Source organism: Staurois parvus, unplaced genomic scaffold, assembly GCF_062004578.1.
Source record: "Staurois parvus isolate SC_StPar_1 unplaced genomic scaffold, SC_StPar_1.0 ptg000883l, whole genome shotgun sequence".
Taxonomy (NCBI): Eukaryota; Metazoa; Chordata; class Amphibia; order Anura; family Ranidae; genus Staurois; species Staurois parvus.
This window is the reverse complement of record NW_028318679.1, coordinates 55,095-76,743: the sequence shown is the minus strand read 5'-3', so window position 1 is coordinate 76,743 and position 21,649 is coordinate 55,095. Positions and strand designations below refer to the sequence as shown.

Below are 21,649 nucleotides of genomic sequence, written 5' to 3'. Positions count from 1 at the left end.
GCAGTTTTTTACGGAATATCTGTATGCATTGATTGTGGATCAAAGCGATTTATATGCACAACAATTTATCACCGCCAACCCAAATTCAAACCTTGCCAGAACATTCACATGGAAACCCATTACGGTTTCTGGATTTAAATTTTTTGGGGCCTAACCCTAAACATGGGCATTGCTAAAAAAATGAATTGCGGTTGTATTGGTCCACAGACCCGATTCATATGTCCGTGTTCTCTGCTGCCATGGCCAGGCATAGATATGAGAGTATAATGTGTTTCATGCATTTCAATGACAATACACTCTGTCGCCCTCAAGGTGACCCTGAAATTCACTGGCTCCACAAAACTCGGCCCCTCATAAATCACCTTAACCAAAAATTTGCAGTTGTCTTTACTCCCCAGCAAAACATCTGCGTTGAGGAGTCCCTCAAAAATTCTTCTGGCCGCTTTACATTCAAACAATTTCGCCCCAGCAAGATGTATGAGACCCGTGAGAGGGCAACAGGCTATACTTTTAAGTTTCGGATTTACAAGGGAAAGATAGTCATGTGGAGCCCCCCGGATACCCAGACTACATGGGGAGCAGTGGCAAGATAGTTTTGGACTTGGTGTCATCCCTTTTCCATATGGCGTACCATTTATACGTGGACAATTTTCATTCAAGCATGCCAATATTTAGAAATTTGTACAATCTTGGAACTGGCGCATGTGGCACCATGCGACCTAATGTGTGCCCACCATTAGAAGTGGGTGGATGCAGGGCGGTATATTCTAATGGTGGGCCTACCACACATTTTCCTGGCAGAGATTTCTTCTCTTTTTTTCCATTCAGCCCACAGGCTGCATACAAAAAAAAAAAAAAAAAAAAAAAGAAGAACATAGCATATATACCCAACAAGGACCGGCGACGTACTGGTACATCACTGGACTTTGAATGGTTATACGAAGATGATACCTACAGCTGCTTTCATGTAGAAACAATCCTAGTGGCTAATTAGCTGCAGGATTGCTTTTAAAAGCAGCGGGAGATTATGCCCCCCTACCCCACTGCCTTCTCGGGCAGTCCCGTGCCATCAGGTGAACCTGAGAATGCAGCCGATATTTCTGTCAGCTGACCATAGAGCTGATTGGAGACCAGAATGGCGCCAATCATCTCTATAGTCTAAGAAATCAGAAGCTACGATCCTATGATCATTTCATCGCTTCAGTTTCCCATGATATAAACAGCACCAATCGTAAATTGGGAAAGCATCTGATCACACCGATCTTGGTTTGCTTAGATAATGTAAGGGCAGAGGAGATATCTAGAGTCTGATAGATGCCAGATTTCTCAAAAAAGAATATATGAGAATGCCGATTGAAGTTACAGGGGATATTTGCATTCCCTGTGATAGCATTAAAAGTGATTAAAAAAATGAAAGGGACAGTGTAAAAATAATTTAAAAAAAAAAAAAAAAAAAAAAAAGCACCCTCACCCCCGCATACCTATGTGCACAAGTGTTGACCCTGTGCCGGTATGAAAAAAGCGGTTGCACCATGCATGTGAGGTATCCCCGTGAACACCAGATCAAGGGCAGTAATTCTAACACTAGACCTGCTCTGTAAATCTAAAATGGTAGCTTGTAAAGGCTTTTAAACGTTACCTATGGATATTAAAAAGTATGCATTTCGTTGCCATTGCACAGGGCATGCACAGTTTTAAAGCACATCAAGTTTGGTATCCATTTACTTGGCATACCATCATTTTTTATATTTTACCAAATAACTGGCCAATATATTGTGTTTTTGTGCATTAAAAGTAAAAAAAAAATGTTTTTTTTTTTTTAATTGCATTTGAAAAAGCTGAGTACTATGTGACATAAAAAAATTGCAGCACCCACCATTATATTCACTAGGGTGTTTGCTTTAAAAAAATATATATAATGTTTGGGGTTTTAAATTAATTTCCTAGCAAAAAATACTGATTTGTTTTCATGTGAACAAAAAGTGTCAGGAAAGGCTCAATCTTCAGGTGGTTAGAAGAGTGAGTGATGTGTGGCATAAACTTCTAATGCTGGGCATAAAATGCCCCCACCCCCCAAAAGGACTTCTTTTTGGAAAGTAGACACCCCAAACTATTTGCTGAGAGGCATTTTGAATCAATAGAAGAATTTATCGAGTTTTTGGAAAATGACAAAAAACATTTCTTAATTTTTAGTCAAAATGGTCACTTAAATGATTTATTGCTCACACATGCCATGGGTATATGTACAATCACTCCCCAAAATACATTCTGCTACTTCTCCCGAATATGAGGGTACCATATGTGAGAGAGATTTTGGGAGTCTAGCCAAGTACAGGACCCCAAAATCCAATAAGCCCCTTGAGGCTTTATTTCCTCATTACACTTCCTGACTACCCCAAAATGACCCCTTTTTGGAAAGCAGACACCCCAAGGAATTTGATAAGAAGCATGGAGAGTATTTTGCAGATCTCTTTTGTTGCCACAAGCTTTTGGAAAATAAAAAAAAAAAAAAAACTTTTTTTTATATTTCAAAACCTTGTGAGAAAAAAATGAGATCTGCAAAATACTCACCATGCCTTTTAATAAATTCCTTGGGGTGTCTACTTTCCAAAAGGGGGTCATTTGGGGGGGAGGGGGTTCTATCCTGGCATTTCAGGGCCTCAAAATTATGATAGGTAGTGAGGAAGTGACGCACCATCAGGCTTTCGGCTCATGTATGCTGTGGCTAGGCTCCCAAAAAGTCTCACGCATGTGGTATCCCCATACTCGGTAGAAGTAGCCGAATATGTTTTGGGGTTTATCTCTAAATATACCTATGGCATGTGTGAGCAATATACCATTTAAATGACAATGTCAAATTTGTGTAAAAAAATGTAAAAAAGTAAAACAAAAATTTGTCATTTTCCAAAAACTGGGGGGGGGGGGGGGGGGGAGTAATCTTCCATGGATGCAATATGCCTCTCAGCAGATAGCTTTGGGTGTCTGCTTTACGAAAAGGGGGCATTTGGGGGTGTATGTACTGCCCTAGCATTTTAGCACTTAAATGAAAGCTGACACCAAGGAATTTGATAAGAAGCATGGTGAGTAGATCTATTTTGTTGCCACAAGCTTTTGGAAAATGAAGAAAAAAACCAAAAACTTTCTTTAATATTTCAAAACCTTGTGAGAAAAAATGAGATCTGCAAAATACTCACCACGGCTCTTGTAAACTCCTTGGGGTGTCTACTTTCCAAAAAGGGGTCATTTGGGGGGGGGGGGGGGTTGTGCAATCCTGGCATTTCAGGGCCTCCGAAACTGTGATAGGTAGTGTGGAAGTGAAATGAGGAAGTTACACACCTTCAGGCTTTCAAAGTGGTCATTGGATTTCAGGCTCCTGTATGTGGCTAGGCTCCCAAAAAGTCTCACACATGTGGTATCCCCATATTCTGTAGAAGTAGCAGAATGTATTTTGGGGTGTAATGCCACATATACCCATGGCTTGTGTGAGAAATATATAATTTAAATGACTTTTTTTTTCACAATAAGTCATTCCACAGAAACTTGTGGAAAAAAATTAATCTTCCATGGACTCAATATGACTCTCAGCAGACAGCTTAGAGTGTCTACTTTCTGAAAAGGGGTCATTTGGGGGTGTTTGTACTATCCTGGTATTTTAGCACCTCAAGAAATGTGATGGGCAGTCAGAAAGAAAAAGCTGTGTAAAATCCATTATCTATACCATAGTTTGTAGATGCTATAAAGCAATCCATATACACTTCTTGGGATTTTTTTTAACCAAAAACGTGTAGCAGAATACATTTTGGCCTAAATTTATGACGAAATTTTAGATTTTTTGGATATTTTTTTACGACAGAAATGAGAATATATAGCTTTAAAAAAATATATATATTTTTTAAACTTTTTTTGTTTATAGTGCCAAAAATAAAAAGCGCACAGGTGATCAAATACCACCAAAAGAAAATTATGTGTGTGAAAAAAAGGACATAAATTTCATTTATGTACCCCATTGTATGACTGCGCAATTGTCAGTTAAACTAGTGCAGCGCTGTATAGCAAAAAAAGGCGTAAATTGCAGTATCTATACCATAGTTTGTAGACGCTATAACTGTCACACAAAGCAATCAATATACACTTATTTGGATTTTTTTTTTACCAAAAACATGTAGCAGAGTAAATTTTGGCCTAAATGTATAACTAACTGAGTTTATGATATATTTTTTATTGCCGAAAGTAAAAAATATAGTTTTTCTTCAAAATTTTTGGTTTATAGCGCAAAAAAATAAAAATAAATAAAAAGCACACAGGTGATCAAATACCACCGAAAGAAAGTTCTATTTGTGTGAATAAAAGGCCGTAAATTTCGTTTGGGTACAGCATTGCATGACCGTGCAATTATCAGTTGAATTAGTGCAGTGCTGAGTAGCAAAAAGGGGCCTGGTCATTGACGGGGGTAAATCCTCTGGAGGGCAAGTGGTTAAATACCTTCTTTATCTCTGTGCATAAAAAAAAAAATAAGAACATGGGGGAACTCAAGTTTCTTAATGAGGATAGTATTGCCCCAAATGATCCACAATAGCTCACAATTCACATGGTCCAGAGACATTTAGACAAAATAAGGTCAATAAAGCACCTGAACACTTACACCCAAGGGTCTTCAAAGACTTGAGCTCTGTTATATCTAGGCCATTGTTTCTAATTTTCAGAACCTGGTACACAAGAGCCAAATATCAGCCAGTTTAACAGAAACTGGCCACCATTTGGCCAATGTGTACAACAGCCTGTCCAGCTTCTGTTGAATGGGCAATGCTGGTAAAAGAGCATCCAATTAGCGCTCACAGTCAATGTCTGCGAGCGCTGACCAGTGTGGTCTGGGCGGGGGGGCAGTCCGCCTGTCCTAACACAATAGCTCAGCGAGGAGATTGCTGTACAATCATTGCATAGTTAGTACAGCAAGTTCCTCAGTTCTTTTCGTGCAGCCCACTGGGCCGAGTTTAAAAAAAAAAAAAACTGCCTGTGTGTACCAGGCTTAAAGACTGGCATGGTACCACTGGACAGATGTAAGGCCAATGTGGTGCCTATATTTTATATTGTACAGCGCTGAGCAAACTGTTGGCGCTATATAAATCCTGTATTATAATAATAATAGATTTAAAAATGGATCACTCTACCAATTAAGTACAGACCGGTTAGCTTAACATCTATAGTTGGAAAGATACTTGAAAGTTTAATAAAAGACCACAGAGTTTCTACTAGAAAATTATATTTTAAGTAAAAGCCAGCATGGATTCAGGAAAAACCAAACTTGTCAAATTTGATTTCTTTTTATGAGGATGTAAGCAAAAACTTACAAAGGAGTGGCTGTGGATTTTGCTAAATCATTTTATACAGTTAACCACACATGGCTAATGTGTAAGATCAAGTCTACAGACATAGAAAATTCAGTTTGAAAATGGGTAGAAAACTAGCTAAAAGACTGTATTCAGAGAGCAGCGGTTAATGATTCATACTTTGAATGGTCTAAGGTTATTAGTGGTGTACCCTCAAGGTTCAGTGCTGGGACCTTTATGTATTTATTTAGATTTAAACATTTATAAATGATATAGGGAATGGGATTAAAAGTACCATTTCAGTGTTTGCAGATGACACCAAGCTATGCAGTGGAATAACATTACAGGATATCTCCAACTTGCAAGCCAATCTCAATGCATCAATTGGACAACTAAGTAGCTAATGGGGTTTAACATTGATAAATGTAAAGTTATGCACTTGGGGGGCTAAAAACATGCACGCATCGAACATTCAAGGAGAGCAACTGGGGGAGTCAATGACAGAAGAATTTGGGTGTTCTGGTAGACCATAGACTTAAGAGCATGCAATGCCAAGCTACAGTTTCTAAGTCTAGCAAAATCCTCTCTTGTATGAGTACAGACTGCAGAGAGATCATTTTGCCCCTGTAAAAATCATATGTAAGACCTCATCTGGGAATATGCAGTTAAGTTTTGGGCACCAGTTCACAAAAAAGGATATTGAAGAACTGGAGCAAGTACAGAGAAGGGCAACCAAACTGAAAAGAGGCATGGAGGAGCTCAGCTATAAGGAAAGATTAGAGGAACTGAATTAATGCTCTCAAGAGGAGATTAAGTGAACTTGGTGAAGAGTTATTTACTTTCAGGTCAATACAGAGGACAAGGGGGCCCTCTTTATGTCTGTCTGAAGGAAGTGAGATTTAACCTCCACATACGGAAAGGCTTTTTCACAGTAAGAACTGTAAACATTTGGAACAGACTCCCTCCCTCAAGTGCTGGTTCTGGCCAGCTCAGTAGAATGTTTTTTTTAAAAAAAAAGGCCTGGATGCATTCCTATATGCACATAATATAATTGGATATTAATATTTGGATGTGACAGCACCAGGAGTAGTTGAGCCAGGGAATATAGGATTGCCTCCCCATGGAGCAAATTAGATCATGCTTTGTTTTTTTTAAACTTCCTCTGGATCAACTGAGGGTATGGATTGTGTATATGGGGGTTTTCAATATATTTTTCTTGTTGGTTAAACTAGACGGACTAGTGTCTTTATTCAACCTCACTAGCTATGTAACATGTAAAAGTGATTAAGCAGCTATTTAGCCACTTGGAATGTTTTTACATTATTCAGCATCACCTGCTGCAAAAAAAAAAAAAAAAAAAAAGGAAAAGAAAAATAACACACACCAGGGTCATGACTGCAGAAGCAGCCATGACCCTGGTAGAACCACTTAAACCAGAGAACGTATGGGTACGTCCATATGGGGCAAGTGTCCCTACTTGCCAACACACCAATCATATTGGGAATTCTCTTGTTCTTCCTTTCTTCAGCCTCCTGTACTTCCTGGCCAGAAAACACAGCATTCCAGGGGAAGCCTTAAGCTTGCTTGGCTTATAGAAACTGGGACTGTTATAGGTGAAGCTACACTAAACTATATTTGCTGACCACTCATATAGAAGCGACCATTACAGTACATTGGTTTGACACAATTAGTTGATTTGTGTGATACACAAGATACAATGTCTGCTATTAAACCAGTGCTGGTATCACTATATTCAGGAGTAGTAGTACAATGTGTTTTGGGTTGTAGTTCTAAGTATGCCCATGAAATATGTGAGAAATATCTTATTAAATCGCCAAATGTGTATAAAACGTACTTAAATTTTTTGCCAAATTTTTTTTAAAATGCGTAAAGAAAATTTAAGTCTTCAAACGCCTCACCATGCCTCTTGAAAAAATACCTTGTGGTGGGTGTTTCCATTGTGCTGGTGCTCCAGGGCCTCCAAAAATGTGATAGTAAGGAAATGAGATGTGTAATTTATTCCTCTAGAAAGCTTGAAGGTGCTCTCTGAATTTTGGGCCCCCTCTGTGTGGCTAGGCTATAAAAAAAAAAAAATTCTCATGCATGTGATATTGCGAAACTCAGGAGAAGAAGCAGAAATCTCTTTTGGGGCGCATTTCTAACTATAAACTACTGTGTTAGAAATATTGACAGCTGTGGGTAAAAAAAAAAAAATAAAAAAAATTCTTTCCTGCATTTTCCAAAAACTTGCAAAAACAAACAAAAAAAAAAAAAATTATTTTTTTTTTAAAAACTCATTATGCTTTTCAGAAAATACCTTTGAGAGTTTGCTTTCCAAAATTGGGTCTTTTTGTGGGTGTATTATTGTTGTTGTTCCAGGGCCTCCAAAAATGTGATAGGTAGTAAGAAAATTAGACACGTATTTTAAGCCCTGGAATATCTGAAGGTGCTCCTTGGATTTGGGGGCCCCTCTAAGCATCTAGATTGTGGAAAAGTCTCACATGTGTTGCATTGCCATACTCAGGATGCTTGGCAGAATGTGTTTAGCAATTTTAAGTATGCCAACTTTGTGAAAAAAAAGTTACATTTTTTATTTTTTTTTAAAAAAAGGTGACAAAAAAATTACAAACTTCAAAAAACTCACCTCGTGCCTCTTACTAAATCCTTGGACGATGTACTTAAAAAAAAAAAAAAAAAAGTAATTTGGGGGGGTATTTCTACTGTCCTGGTTCACGAAATGAAATAGGCAGGCAGTACATGAGGACTGTTCAATTTGCAAATATATACCACAGTTTGTAGACTAACTTTCAAAAGACCAAATATGCACTGATTTTGGTTATTTTAACCAAAGAAACAGAATAATATATTTTTTTTTTTCCAGCATTTGAGATTTTTTTGTTTTGTTTTGTTTATATAGCAAAAAATAAAAAACCCTGCTCTGACGTTCATGTATGGTGCTGTTACCGTTTACATATGCATGTGGGGCTTGCGTAAGCATTCGCATTTGCGGATGAGCATGGGGGGAACAAACACGCCGTAAAATGTTATTTATATATTCTTTTTTTACCACTGTCCCTTTAATTTTTTCATCAACTTTATTACTATTACAGGGAACATCCCTTGTGACTTCTATATAAAAGAGCATCGCCTGTTGAAAATTTTGTTACCAGGATAATGTCTGTAGCCACAGGCATAATCCCTGTATAACCACTTCATCTGAGGATGTCATGCTTAAAAAAAAACAAAAAACAAAAAACTTTTAGAGGAGTTTCTTAGTGAACACAACATACAGGGATATTCAAAATGGTAGTGGCACACACGCATTCAGGTTGAAGTAGATAGACCAGTGTCTTTATCCAACCTTACCAATGACGTAACTAATTAACATAGACTTACCTTAATTGTCCTATCACCAGAAGCAGAAACAATGTATTTGTCATCAAAGTCAACTACATTTACAGCTGCACGATGCCCAACCAGGACTCGCCGTAGTGTAATATCTGTTGGAGAGGCCATATCCCATACAGCAATTGACCGGTCTTTTGAACAAGTTACCATTAAGCCATTGCAAAATCGAAGATGAAGTACTGCTTCATTATGATGAATCAGAGTGTTGAGTACTTCCCCGCTATTCACATCCCAAACTCTAAAATGTGGGGGGAGAGAAAAAAAATTGATTATAAATCTCCAAATAACCGAAATATAAATCAAACCAGCCATTCATTACAAATATGTATAAATTGCATGTAAATAAATTACACTTCAAAAAGGTAGAACTCCAACCAAAACATTTGTTTTACTTTGGATAAAATGGGGAAGGGATTTATAGCTGTGTGTGTCCCAGCTCAGGGGCTGTCAATTCACACACTGTTCCCAATGTTGCTGTCAACTTCTGCAAAAGACAAAGATAGCTATAGGTTCTCATCCTTCTCTAATCTACACAAAGCTAAAAAATGATATACAGTGGGGAACGTTTGGGAACCCCAGCTAAAAATTTGTATTAATGTGCATAAAGAAGCCAAGGAAAGATGGAAAAATCTCCAAAAGGCAGCAAATTACAGATTAGACATTCTTATAATATGTCAACAAAAGTTAGATTTTATTTCCATCATTTACACTTTCAAAATAACAGAAAAAAAAAAATGGCGCCTGCAAAAGTTTGGGCACCCTGCAGAGTTAATATCTTGTACTGCCCCCTTTGGCAAGTATCACAGCTTGTAAATGCTTTTTGTAGCCAGCCAAGAGTCTTTCAATTCTTGTTTGAGGTATCTTTGCCCATTCTTCCTTACAAAAGTCTTCCAGTTCTTTGAGATTTCTGGGCTGTCTGTCACGCACTGCTCTTTTAAGGTCTATCCATAGATTTTCAATTATGTATATGTATATACATATAAAAAAGACCATTTTTTAGTGAACTTTGGATAGCGTTCAGGAAGGATTCTTCAAGTGTGAAAAATCTTTTCAGGGTTAACCCAATCATCAAACTGCCCATTCTAATTGAATACAAATAGGAAAGCTGGATTTTTTGTTACAGTAAAAATCCCTTTCTCTGAATTCATTGTCGGACACAGCGTCTTCTATTTTTGACCATAGAGTTATATCACCACCTACAGGAGTAGGACATTAAGCAGAACCCCCCCAAAAAAAAAAAAAATAACACGGCACCACCTGTTGACAGTCCTGGCTGATATAAACCCCCTCTCTGCGTTGAAAATCCAATTACTGTAGTCACAAGCAGTGTCAGAAAAACAAAAAATTCAACAGAGGACTGGGTGCTGTGTGTCAATGAACTCAGAGAAAGGGATTTTACAGTAAACAAAATAATCCAGTTCTGTTATGTTATGTTTATTGACAGACACAGCATCTTCTATTCTTGACCATAGGGATGTCCCTAACAAGTGCCAACAATTGAGGGGTGAGTAACCAAGACCAAACAGTCGAAGACTAAAAACGAAGCCAACAGGAACACAGGAGCCCAACCAGAAAATACACCCCCCAGGAGGAAACAGAATCTCAAACTGCCGCCTGTAATACTTTGTGGCCAAAACAGGCATTCGAAGAGGCCAAGACATCCACCTTGTAGAACTTAGTGAAGGTGTGCACAGACAACCAGATAGCCATTGCATATTTGAGAGACAGAGCTTTCTAGGCCTTCTGTCGTCAGGCGTCTAAGTGCCCTAGTACAGTGTGCCATTACAGGACAAAGAGAAACCTGGACCCTCAATGACATAAGCTTGTACCACCGTATGCCAAATCCATCCAGAAATGAGAGCAGAGGATGCTGCCAGACCCTTCCTCGGTACGTCCTTTGATCTCAAAAAGGGAACCCGACCTCTGAAAGGACTCCGTAGAAGACAGATACACCCGAATTGCCCGAACCACGTCCAAGGAGTGCAAGGCAAACTCCTTAGGATGTGATGGGCGAGGACATAATGAAGGTAGAACAATTTCCTCAAATGAAAGACAGAGATCACCTTCGGAAGAAAAGAAGGGCATGCACAGAGAACCACCTTATACTTGTGCACCACTAAATATGGAGACCGACAGGATAAGGCTGCCAACTCAGACACTCTGCGATCAAAAGTTAAAGCCACTAAAAAGGCCACCTTCTTAGACAGTTAGCAAGGAAATCGCCTTTTGGAGGACAGAGAATCAGATACAGGTACCACAGTGGCCACTGGGAACACAACAGAGGTGCCACATGCCTAACCCCTTGAACGAAGGTAGAGAGCAAGGAGAGCATGGCTAGAGAACATTGAAAGAAAATCACCAGTGTGGAAATGTGTCCCTTGATCGTACTTAATGTCAGCTTTTTCTTAACACCCTGCAGAAAGGATAAAACACTAGCCGCTGAACACATATGAACACACGCAGCCTCGCCCCACAAAATATATACGTTCCAGGTGCAATGGCATATCTTCCAAGAAGTAGACTTTTGTGCTTTCAGCATGTCTGGAATCACCGACTCCAACAGTACTCTGTCTCTGAGAACCTTGCCATCAATAGCCAAGCCGTTAAAGCCAGCGATGGTAAAGCAGGGTGGAAGATCAGTCCTTCAGTCTACGAGACAGAAGATCTGCCCTGAGCGGTAGCCGTCAAGGGATGTTCGCGACCAACCGCACCACGTCGGCATACTAAGAGCGGCAGGCCCAATCCGGAGCCACCAGAATGCCTTTGGCCTCTATCCTTCGCAACAGGTGGGGTAGAAGCTTTAGAGGAGGGAAGGCATAGAGAAGATCATACTAACTCTAAGACGAAACCAGGGTGTCTGTTGCATCCGCCAGTGGATCCCTTGTCCTGACCATGTATCTATGTACCTTCTTGTTGAACTGAGATGCTAGGAGATCCACGCTCGGAGTGCCCCACCGAAGACCAATCTGATGAAACACATATGGATGAAGAGACCACTCATCTTGGTCCAACATCTAAGATAGTCCTCCTGCCAAATGTACACGCCAGGAATGTACACGGCAGAGAGCCCGGACATGACGCTTCACCCATCTGAGAATGCGTAAGACCACCAGCGATGCCATCACACTCCGTGTCACCCCTTGGGTCCCTGTCTGACTGGATCTGGACTGTGTGCCCCTGGAGACGTTCCATCCACTGTTCCTGGCAAAGCATGATTGCCCAAAGCTCCAGGACATGAATTGGCAATCGGGACCTTGGTGTCCAGCGACCCTGGGCCGAACTCTTCTCTAGAACTTCTCTCGAAACTGGACAGGCTGGTATCCTTCGTCACCACGGTCCAATGCAAGGGAAAAATCAAATTTTCCCTTTTAAAGGACAGAAGGCCAAAGCACTCAAAGCAGGGATATCCTGGTCTTTCAACCCAGTTGAATCTGGATGTCCAACTAGACGGGGAGCTTGTTCCATTTGGACAGGATTTCCTTCTGAAGGGTCCTCATATGGAATTGAGCGTAGGGATCCACCTCGAAGGCAGACACTTATCAGTCCCAGGACCTGCATGCAACAGCGAAGGGAAGACCATCTGCATGAGAGCAGCAGTCGAACCGCTGAATGAAAGTTCCTGGGCATGCCCAACAGAAGAAGCACTCTGGCTAACACTGTGTCGAGAGTCAGGCCCAGATTGTCCAGCTTTCAGGTCAGGGTCAGAACAGATTTCTGAAAATTCAGGATCAACCCGAACTCTTGCAGGGTGCGGACTGTGATTGCCATGTCGTCCCGCAAGGCTGAACAAGATTCTGCCTGCAGAAGCAGATCATCCAGGTAACCAATCACAGCAATCCCGTGTTGTCTCTGCAAGGCCAGGACTGAGGCCAGCACCTTGGTGAAGACCCAAGGAGCGGAGGCATCATCAAAGGGCCCAAATTGATGGATCACCTTTCCAACCGTGAAGTGGAAGAAACGCTGATGCCCGGCACAGATGGGGATATGTAGGCATGCATCTTTTATATCTCCCACTACTACACTCCCTGATTATTTCACGCCTTGACTACTGCAACTCCCTTCTCACCGGCCTACCCCAGCTTAGGCTCTCCCCGCTTCAGACCATCTTGAACTCAGCGGCTCGGCATTTAGTATGGTTGTTCTGCCATGGTTGAAGTGGTCTAGGTTTGATGTTGCGTGTAGTTAGGGGTGCCAGAGAGTCTAGGGCAGCTGACAGTGAGTCCTATGTGGTGGTGGCTAGGTCAGGACATGACAGTGGAAGGATGCTGTCGTGTAGGCGGTCGGCAGCCGAGTGGAGGGGGGCCGGGTTCAGGTTGCGGAGGTTGCAGCTGGTGATGGTTTGGCGCCTTGGGGGGGGGTGGGGGGGAGTTAGGGGAAGGGGAGACGGAGAAAGTGAGGAGGTGGTAGTCAGAGAGGGAAGAGGGTGTTAGTGAACTGGTTGAGGGTACAGAGGTGGGAGAAGACGAGGTCCAGGGTGTTCCCATCGATGTGGGTGGAGGATTGAGTGTACTGTGTGAGCGCAAAGGAGGAGGTTAGGTGGAGGAGTTGGGAAGTAGCCGGGTTGTTGTCGTTGATGGGGATATTGAAGTCCCCAAGGAGGATGGTCGGTAGCTCAGAGGAGAGGAGGAAGGGAAGCCAGGCGGCGAAGTCATCCAGGAAGCGGGGTATGGATCCGGGAGGTCTGTAGATCACTGCGATCCTTAGGGGTGTGGGGGAGAAGAGCCAGATGCAGTGAGCCTCGAAGGAGGAGAAGGATAGAGAGGGGGGGTTAGGGAGGACCCGGAAGGTGCTCAGCGGTGATAGGAGCAAGCTGACACCACCACCTCTGCGACCGCTCGGTCTGGGTGAATGGGTCCAGATGAGACCTCCATGGGTGAGTGCCACAGGGGAGGTAGAGTCAGTGGCCTGTACCCAGGTTTCGGTGACCGCTAGGAGGTTGAGGGAGATAAAGAGGTCATGGATGGCCGTAAGCTTGTTGCAAACCGAGCGGGCGTTCAGGAGTGCAACCGAGAGAGGGGGCATGGATGCGGGGAGGAGGGGTACAGGTATGAGGTTGAGGGGGTTGCGGCGGCTGGCGGGAGCAGGGGGGTCCCTGGGGGGGGGGTGAGGTGGTGAGGGGCCAGGGTTCGGGGAGATGTCCCCAGCGGATAGGAGAAGGAGGAGGGTGAGGAAGGTGGCATGGGAACGGGAAGTGCAGGAGCGTGTGGGTCCGATAGTGGTGGCACATGGGTCGACAGGGGAGTGGAGTAGCAGGAGGAGGTGGTGAGTGCCGTAGTGGGGAGAGGGGAGAAGTGAAGGGGCAATGTAGAGCCGTTTTGGGGGGGGTAGGCGGGTAGAGGGAGGCGATTTTTGGGATGGAGGAGAGGAATACAAGGAGGAATGCAGGTGGCATGTTGGGGTGAGCGGAGTGCTGGTCAGGTCGGGGGAGGTGAAGGGATACAAGTCAGGGCATGGTGATGTGGAGAGTCTGTATCGCCATGGAGGAGTCCATTTGAATCCTTCTGTAGGGGGAGAGTGAGAGTGGAGGGCAGCTGGGTCAGCAGCTGGCTAGTTGCAGTCTGTGGGTGCAGTATGCTGGCGTCCGTGGGTGCTGCGGCACGTCTTCAGTGGGTACGGTGGTTCGGCAAGCGGAGGGGTCGTAGGGTGCAATGTCTGGGGGTGTTGGTAGGCACGGCGTCTGGTGATGCTGGCGGCTCGGTGACTGGAGATGTTGAGGCCAGGCGTCGGGAGGCGCTGAGGGCTCGGCGTCGGGAGGCGCTGAGGGCTCGGCGTCGGGAGGCGCTGAGGGCTCGGCGTCGGGAGGCGCTGAGGGCTCGGCGTCGGGAGGCGCTGAGGGCTCGGCGTCGGGAGGCGCTGAGGGCTCGGCGTCGGGAGGTGTTGAAGGGTCGTCGTCAGGAGGTGTTGAAGGGTCGTCGTCAGGAGGTGGTGTGGACCGACGTCTAAAGGTGGAGTGGGCTAGGAGGTGGTGTGGACCGACGTCTGAAGGTGGAGTGGGCTAGGCGTTGATAGCTGCAGTAGGGCTCGGCGTCCGTGGACGAAGTGAGCCAGTGCATACGGATGTTGCGGGCCAGCGACTGAGGGATGCTAGGGGCCCAGCGTCTGTGGGAGCGGTAGGGCCTGGTGTCAGTGGGTGCTGTAGGCCACGTGGCAGGCTTGACTCCACCGGATTGGACAGGGCTGTGCGATGGTAGGTGCCCGGCCGCGTGGTACCCGGAGGGGAGTAGGGAGGCAACTGGTAGTGGAGGCTTACCCTCTCGGTGGCGGTGGCGGCTTACCCTCTCGGTGCGGGTGGCGGAGGTGCGGCGACGTCTCGATTCGCTGGGTGGCCTGGAGAGGTCCCTGGTCCGAGCCTAGGTGCCGGCTGATGCAGGGTGCTGGGTGGTCTGAAGCAGCCCCTAGGCTGGGGCAGGGTGCCGGTAGCTCGGTGCCCGGTAGCTGGGTGTCCTGAGGTGGCAGCTGGGTGCCCGGTAGCCTGAGGTGGACCCAGAGCCGATGGGGAGGGCTCTAGGGAGACGGGCAGGTCAGCGGGCTGGGTGGTGTAGCAGCGATCCGTAGTAGGTTTGAGCTGGTTTCTGGTGGTCAGGGTTGGACCCAGGGCCGATGGGGAGGGCCCTGGGGAGGCAGGCAGGTCGGCGGGGGACGGAGCAGCAGCGGCAAAAATCGAGGCCGCGGCTTCGGGTGCATGGTAGGCCGCAAGTCCCTGGTTGTTGAGCAGGGACCAGAGAGTGGTGGGGGCCCTGCCAGGGTCGGCTGAAGCCCAGATGGCAGCTGATTGGGGCTAGGGGTGCAGGAGCTCGCCTCTACACGTCCAGTCCCGCCGCCATCTTGCATGCGTAATGGCAGCAGCGGAGGGCTCATCCTCAGCGGGGGTTGCTTCTTGCTCACCTTAGGCCACCTCCACCCAGAAAACAAAAGATTGCAGGACCATCGTCAGTGTGTCAATGGGAGGCTCTCAAGGGACCAGTCACCTCAAGGAAAGGGACAGGTAAAGAAACTTGCTTCTGAGACTCCATCTCTGGAAAGGGACCCTCAAAGAAAGGCACTGCCAGGGAAGTCCACTAGTCACAAGGGAACCCCAAAAAAGGTACACAGGGCCAGCAGAGAAGGGATACCCCTACCAGGAACGTGCAGCGCTGCCAGCATGCCCCTCGCAAAGATGCAGGCTGGAGAAGCCCTGTGGAGACCACACAAATTAGCAGGATGCCTGGGAACAACCACCCACGTGATCCAGGAGGGCAAGAGATAGCAGGGAGGCTACAAGAAAATGGCCACAGTGGGGGGGCCAGGGGCAAATCCGGCAAAACTAGAGGTCTGGCAGGGAGAACGGAACCCCACAGGCCCGGCCAATCAGAGGAGAACCCGAGGGGGGAAAAGGCTACTTACCAAGCTGGGGCATGTCACGGCCTACTCAGCACTTGACTAGGGTCTGGGCACTCTCGCTGGCCAGGCTAGAGAAACCACTGGATCTAGATTATCCAGCCCATCGCCCAGTTGTTGATTGAAGAGCTCTGCAGGGAAAAACCCAGAAACAAAAAGGAGAAACGACTAAGGAACAAGAGGTCCAAGCAGGGAGCTAGGTCGTTATTCCACGGTCCCAAGTTTCTTTTTCTGCCAGCAGGTCTTTTACATAAAGGGGCATAGCAAGATGGAGAAGATTTGGGTGCAACAACACTGAGGCTTTTGTGCAAAGCAGAAGTGAGGATATCTACACTGGTAAGATGCAATATTGCATAAAGCTTTAACATCAGGTTTATGAGAGATTGGTGACAGGGAATCTTTTGCTGCCTCTTAACACTGCCTCTAGATCCTCTTCATTCCCCACAAACGAAGCATTTCACTTTCATACTGTGGCAGACAGAGCGGGGATGGAGAAGGAACTTGGCACTTTTGTAATCTGGACAGTAATGGCTGTACTGAAGCCATAGTTGCCCATGAAAGTCAGACACAGATGCAGAAAATCTGATTTGGTCAGATAGTCCACTTGTTACGTGCCTGAGATGGAGTTAAAATCTGATGCAGAGACCGGTGTTAAAATCGTGTCCTGCTCTAAGTGCAAGAGAAGCATTGGCACTTTGAGTGGCTTAAGCATTTTGTAGGCCTTCAAAATAGTGTATGTTCATTCGAACTTTTGTCACAGTTCTCCTGTGCCTAGCTTTTGCCATTGCTATCAGTAAGGAACTCAAGGAGTAGGGTGTGGAAGTGGGGCAAGCGTGTCCGTGAAGGAGTATGCAGAAACCTAGGTGTAAACCATTCTATAGCAAAGTCCTTGTGGCACAAGTGAGATAAGAAGTGACTGAGTACCTTATAAAGGGCTCTAGGCAGAAGTGGTAATAGTGTGACTGGTGCTGTGATTTAACGCCTAGTTATTGATCTGAGATTATGCTCTATTGATGGAATTTTACCCTCAAGTTTGAAGCGTTTACAATTCCAAGTTTCCTGATATAAAATAACCACTATTTAGGAAACCTATAATAAGTGAAGCTACAGTATCGGTCCAGTACAGGCCTAACCTGTCTTACCTGTGTGTCTCTGGTGCCTAGGGTCTACGCTTTGCCAATCACTATGGGCACACCCCCTGGAGGGGTCTGGGTTCCAAAAGGGATGGACAATGACCCAGGACCTGTATAGCACCCTGCAGCTAACTGCACATACTGCACTAAGTGCTGGGGTGAGCACCCAAGCAGGACCAAGAGCCGAATAGAGATTACAGGCAAAGCCGACCGTGGGGTCTGGGCATGAGTCCCAAGGTTTTAACGAGGTTGCACCAATCTAGATGCACGGTTTCTATTGCATTAGAAGATAGAAGTGGACTGAAAAATCCATAGTAAAATATAGAACTAGTGAAGCACATGTCACCTACAGGACACAAGAAAAAAAAAAATCTCAGAGTGGGGTAGGGTTATAGTGGAACACCCAGGGGGTCATGTTAAGAAAGTTTGCTAATGTCCAGTCACCTGAAGGTACAAGTGTATATGCCAGGGTCTTAGCATTTTAAGCCTGTGTTATGCACTGTACAATTAGGATATTCTTTGCAGTCCTAGTAAGCGGTATTCAGAATATTTTATTAATTTATTACTTTATTAATCCAAATAGGGAAATTATGCAGAAATGCATGCATACTTGCAGCTGTTGCCAGCATTCCTCGTGTGAGGCTCCTTGTCGGAGAATCACAGAAATAAGAGAGCTGCAGATTCCTGTTACATTGTTGAGACAATACCAACATTTTTACACCTGCTGCAGACTCTCTACCAGCTTCAGGATGCCATATGAAAAGCATGACAGACATGTGGTGTAACAGCAAGAGAAAAGTAGAGAAAGAAAAAGAAAAAAGAAAAAAAAAAGAAAAAGGCAAGGGAGGCAGGGAGCAGCAGCTGTGACTGCCACACCTGAAAGTATTTGATTCCTATAAACCTTATAAGGCTTTTAATTAAAAGAACAAATCCCTTAAGAAAAAAAGGGGCAACCTTGTATGTTATTTTAAAGATGCATTGTTTCAAGGATTAAAAATCAAAAAGTTTGCTTTGGTGAAATGTATACCTATGTCGCACCATACCTTACAGTGGAGTCTGAAGAGCCTGTAACTATGACTCGTTCGTCATACTGTAAACAGAGGACTGATCCAGTGTGGCCTGTTAGGATTTTTAGACATTCCAACGTGGTTTTATCCCATATCTGCAGTGAAATACAGAGAAACCATTTAGACATTTATCAGCAGGCTGAAACAGTTACAATGATCTAACAGATATCAACTCTAAAACAAATTATGACAGTATTTTCACTAAAGCATCTCTGAATTATTTGAAACGAAAGGAAACAATCTGTCCTCACTAACAAAACGGGACACACTGAGCTTCTCCTCATCAAAACACACAATAAAGCAGCCCAGCTTCTAGATCTTTAACCCTTTGCTGTAACAGAGTGTCACTCAAACTGCGTTAACCCCTTAATGCCACACCCCCTGGGCCTTTAACCACTTCTGGATGAGTGATGGTCTTTCTGTGGTTGTACCATCTTTTAGAGCCAGTGGTCTGCTCTCTTGTTCAAACAATCAGAGCGGCTACTGAATCATGTATGGTCTCCCTAAGGCTCTCTCCTTTAAACCATGCAAGGTGGTGCTAATGTTATGTACCAAGTTCTATTAACTGAAGGATCCAATGAGATATACCCGGTTTCCCTGAAAATAAGACCTACCCCGAAAAAAAGACCTAGTACTCTTTTTTGGGAATTGTTTAAGATCAATACCTACCCCAAAAATAAGACCTAGTTGTGACCAGGGCTTTTTTTCAGCAGGAATGTGGTGAACGCCGTTCCGACACTGGACCTGTGCATACCAATATCTGTCTCTTATAAACACAGAAACGCGGCTTTTGTGTTTGCAAGTGACAGTCCCTCTAGTGACAGCACCATCCGCTCCCACAGAACCCCCCTACCTCTGTACTTTCATGTGGGACAGGGAAGGAACAGATATCAGTGGGTGCAGTGTGTTTAGGAGTGGAGCAGGGCATCTCATCCTGCAGCCTAATGTATGGAAGCCGATGCCCCAGGGGGGATCGCTGGCCAGTGGGGAAGAGGAGTGGTGGTGAGGGAGTGCGCTTGGTGCACAGTGTGGGAAGATGGGACCCAAAATGGGAGTTAGAGAGGGGGCCGGCTGCTGACAGCTGTGTATTGCTAAGCTAGCTAACCATATGAGGGCAGTGGAGGAGGGGGGGTATGTGCAAAGGTGAGCAGCACTCAGGTGTTAGAGGTAAATTGACAGGTGAGTTGCAGACAGGGTACATAGGTAAGCTGTAGCTGGGAGGATGCAGAGGTGAACTTTCACACAAACCAATTAATATACAGTTATTGGAATTTTTTCACCAAAAACATGTAGCAAAATACATTTTGGCCTAAATTTATGATGAAATTTTAGTTTATTGGATATTTTTTACGACAGAAATGAGAAATTATTTTTTTTCAAAACGTTTGGTCTTTTTTTGATTATAGAACAAAAAATAAAAAAAACCCAGAGGTGATCAAATACCACTAAAAGAAAGCTCTATTTGTGTGAAAAAATAACATTTCATTTATGTACAAAATTGCATGACCGCGCAATTGTCAGTTAAACTAGAGCAGTGTAGCAAAAAATGGTGTAAATTCCAATATCTATACCATAGTTTGCTGATGCTATACCTTTCACAAAAATCAATTAATATACATTTATTGTGATTTTTTTTTTTTTACCAAAGACATGTAGCAAAATACATTTTTGCCTAAATTTACGACAAAATTTGATTTTATTGGATATTTGTTTATAACAGAAATGAGAAAATAGTTTTTTTCAAAAGTTTCAGTGTTTGTTTACAGCGCAAAAAATAAAAAACCTCACGAGTTGGTATCAGTGGGGGGGAGGAATCGTGCCCCATCGTTGGTGTCAGTGGGGGAGAGGAATCGTGCCCCATCGTTGGTGTCAGTGGGGGGGAGGAATCGTGCCCCATCGTTGGTGTCAGTGGGGGGGAGGAATCGTGCCCCATCGTTGGTGTCAGTGGGGGGGAGGAATCGTGCCCCATCGTTGGTGTCAGTGGGGGGGAGGAATCGTGCCCCATCGTTGGTGTCAGTGGGGGGGAGGAATCGTGCCCCATCGTTGGTGTCAGTGGGGGGGAGGAATCGTGCCCCATCGTTGGTGTCAGTGGGGGGGGAGGAATCGTGCCCCATCGTTGGTGTCAGTGGGGGGGGAGGAATCGTGCCCCATCGTTGGTGTCAGTGGGGGGGGAGGAATCGTGCCCCATCGTTGGTGTCAGTGGGGGGGGAGGAATCGTGCCCCATCGTTGGTGTCAGTGGGGGGGGAGGAATCGTGCCCCATCGTTGGTGTCAGTGGGGGGGGGGAAGAATCGTGCCCCATCGTTGGTGTCAGTGGGGGGGGGGAAGAATCGTGCCCCATCGTTGGTGTCAGTGGGGGGGGGGGAATAGTGCCCCATTGTTGGTGTCAGTGGGGGGGAGGAATAGTGCCCCATCGTTGGTGTCAGTGGGGGGGGGGAATAGTGCCCCATCGTTGGTGTCAGTGGGGGGGGGGAATAGTGCCCCATCGTTGGTGTCAGTGGGGGGGGGGGGATAGTGCCCAAACGGTGTCAGTGGGGGGAGGAATAGTGTCCCATCATTGGTGTCAGTGGAGAGAGGAATAGTGCCCCATCATTGGTGTCAGTGGGAGGAATAATGCCCCATCATTGGTGTCAGTGGGAGGAATAATGCCCAATCATTAGTATCAGTGACACAAATGATGGGGCACTATTCCTCCCACTGACACCAATGACACTTAACTTGCTGACCCCTGTTCCAGAATGGTGCTGCTGCACCCAGCATACCTGGTTGCAGCAGCACCATCTGCACGGCACACTTACCTGTCAGCTGTCCTTCACTCCGGTCTCTCTCTCACTCGATGTTTGCGGGGCTGCTCTGCTCCGCCTCCTCGCAGGTGATTGGCCGCCTGTGTGCCTTTCCTGAGCTACAGTTCTGGCACCCAATCACCGGTGAGGAGGCGGAGCCGAGCAGCAGCACGAACATCAAGTGAGGGAGTGGCCGGAGTGAATGAAGGAGCAGCGCTTCCTGGACTGGATCGTTGTGGGACTGGGACACGGAGCCAGGTAAGATACAGCAGCCCCCTGCCCGCCCCTGTACTTAGTGTCCCTTCCTCACGGCAAATACGCCCCAGCCGGAGGGCCGGATAAACGTCCTCGGCGGGCCACATGTGGCCCACGGGCTGTAGTTTGAGGACCCCTGATCTAGAGCAAGGTGTACTGCACCAAGATATTGATGGGCAGTATTCCCTCCTGTGAAGACCAAGTCCCCTGAACTGTAGCCACCTCAAAACCAGACCCCCAACTAGTGAGACTGGAATCAGTGGTTATTTTTCATATCACTGGAAGGAAAATTACCCCTTC

General features: G+C 45.3%; 1 protein-coding gene across 1 annotated transcript in view; it reads right to left on the bottom strand.

Annotated features, from left to right (window-relative positions):
• Window positions 1-21,649, bottom strand: part of FBXW11 (F-box and WD repeat domain containing 11) — a 215,980-nt gene that overhangs the window by 158,674 nt on the left and 35,657 nt on the right. The window contains exons 5-6 of the mRNA XM_089656046.1: window positions 18,289-18,407; window positions 8,724-8,973 (exon numbers count right to left, since the gene is read on the bottom strand). Of these exons, the coding sequence (XP_089512172.1) occupies window positions 8,724-8,973; window positions 18,289-18,407 (369 nt within the window). The remainder of the gene's footprint in view (window positions 1-8,723; window positions 8,974-18,288; window positions 18,408-21,649) is intronic.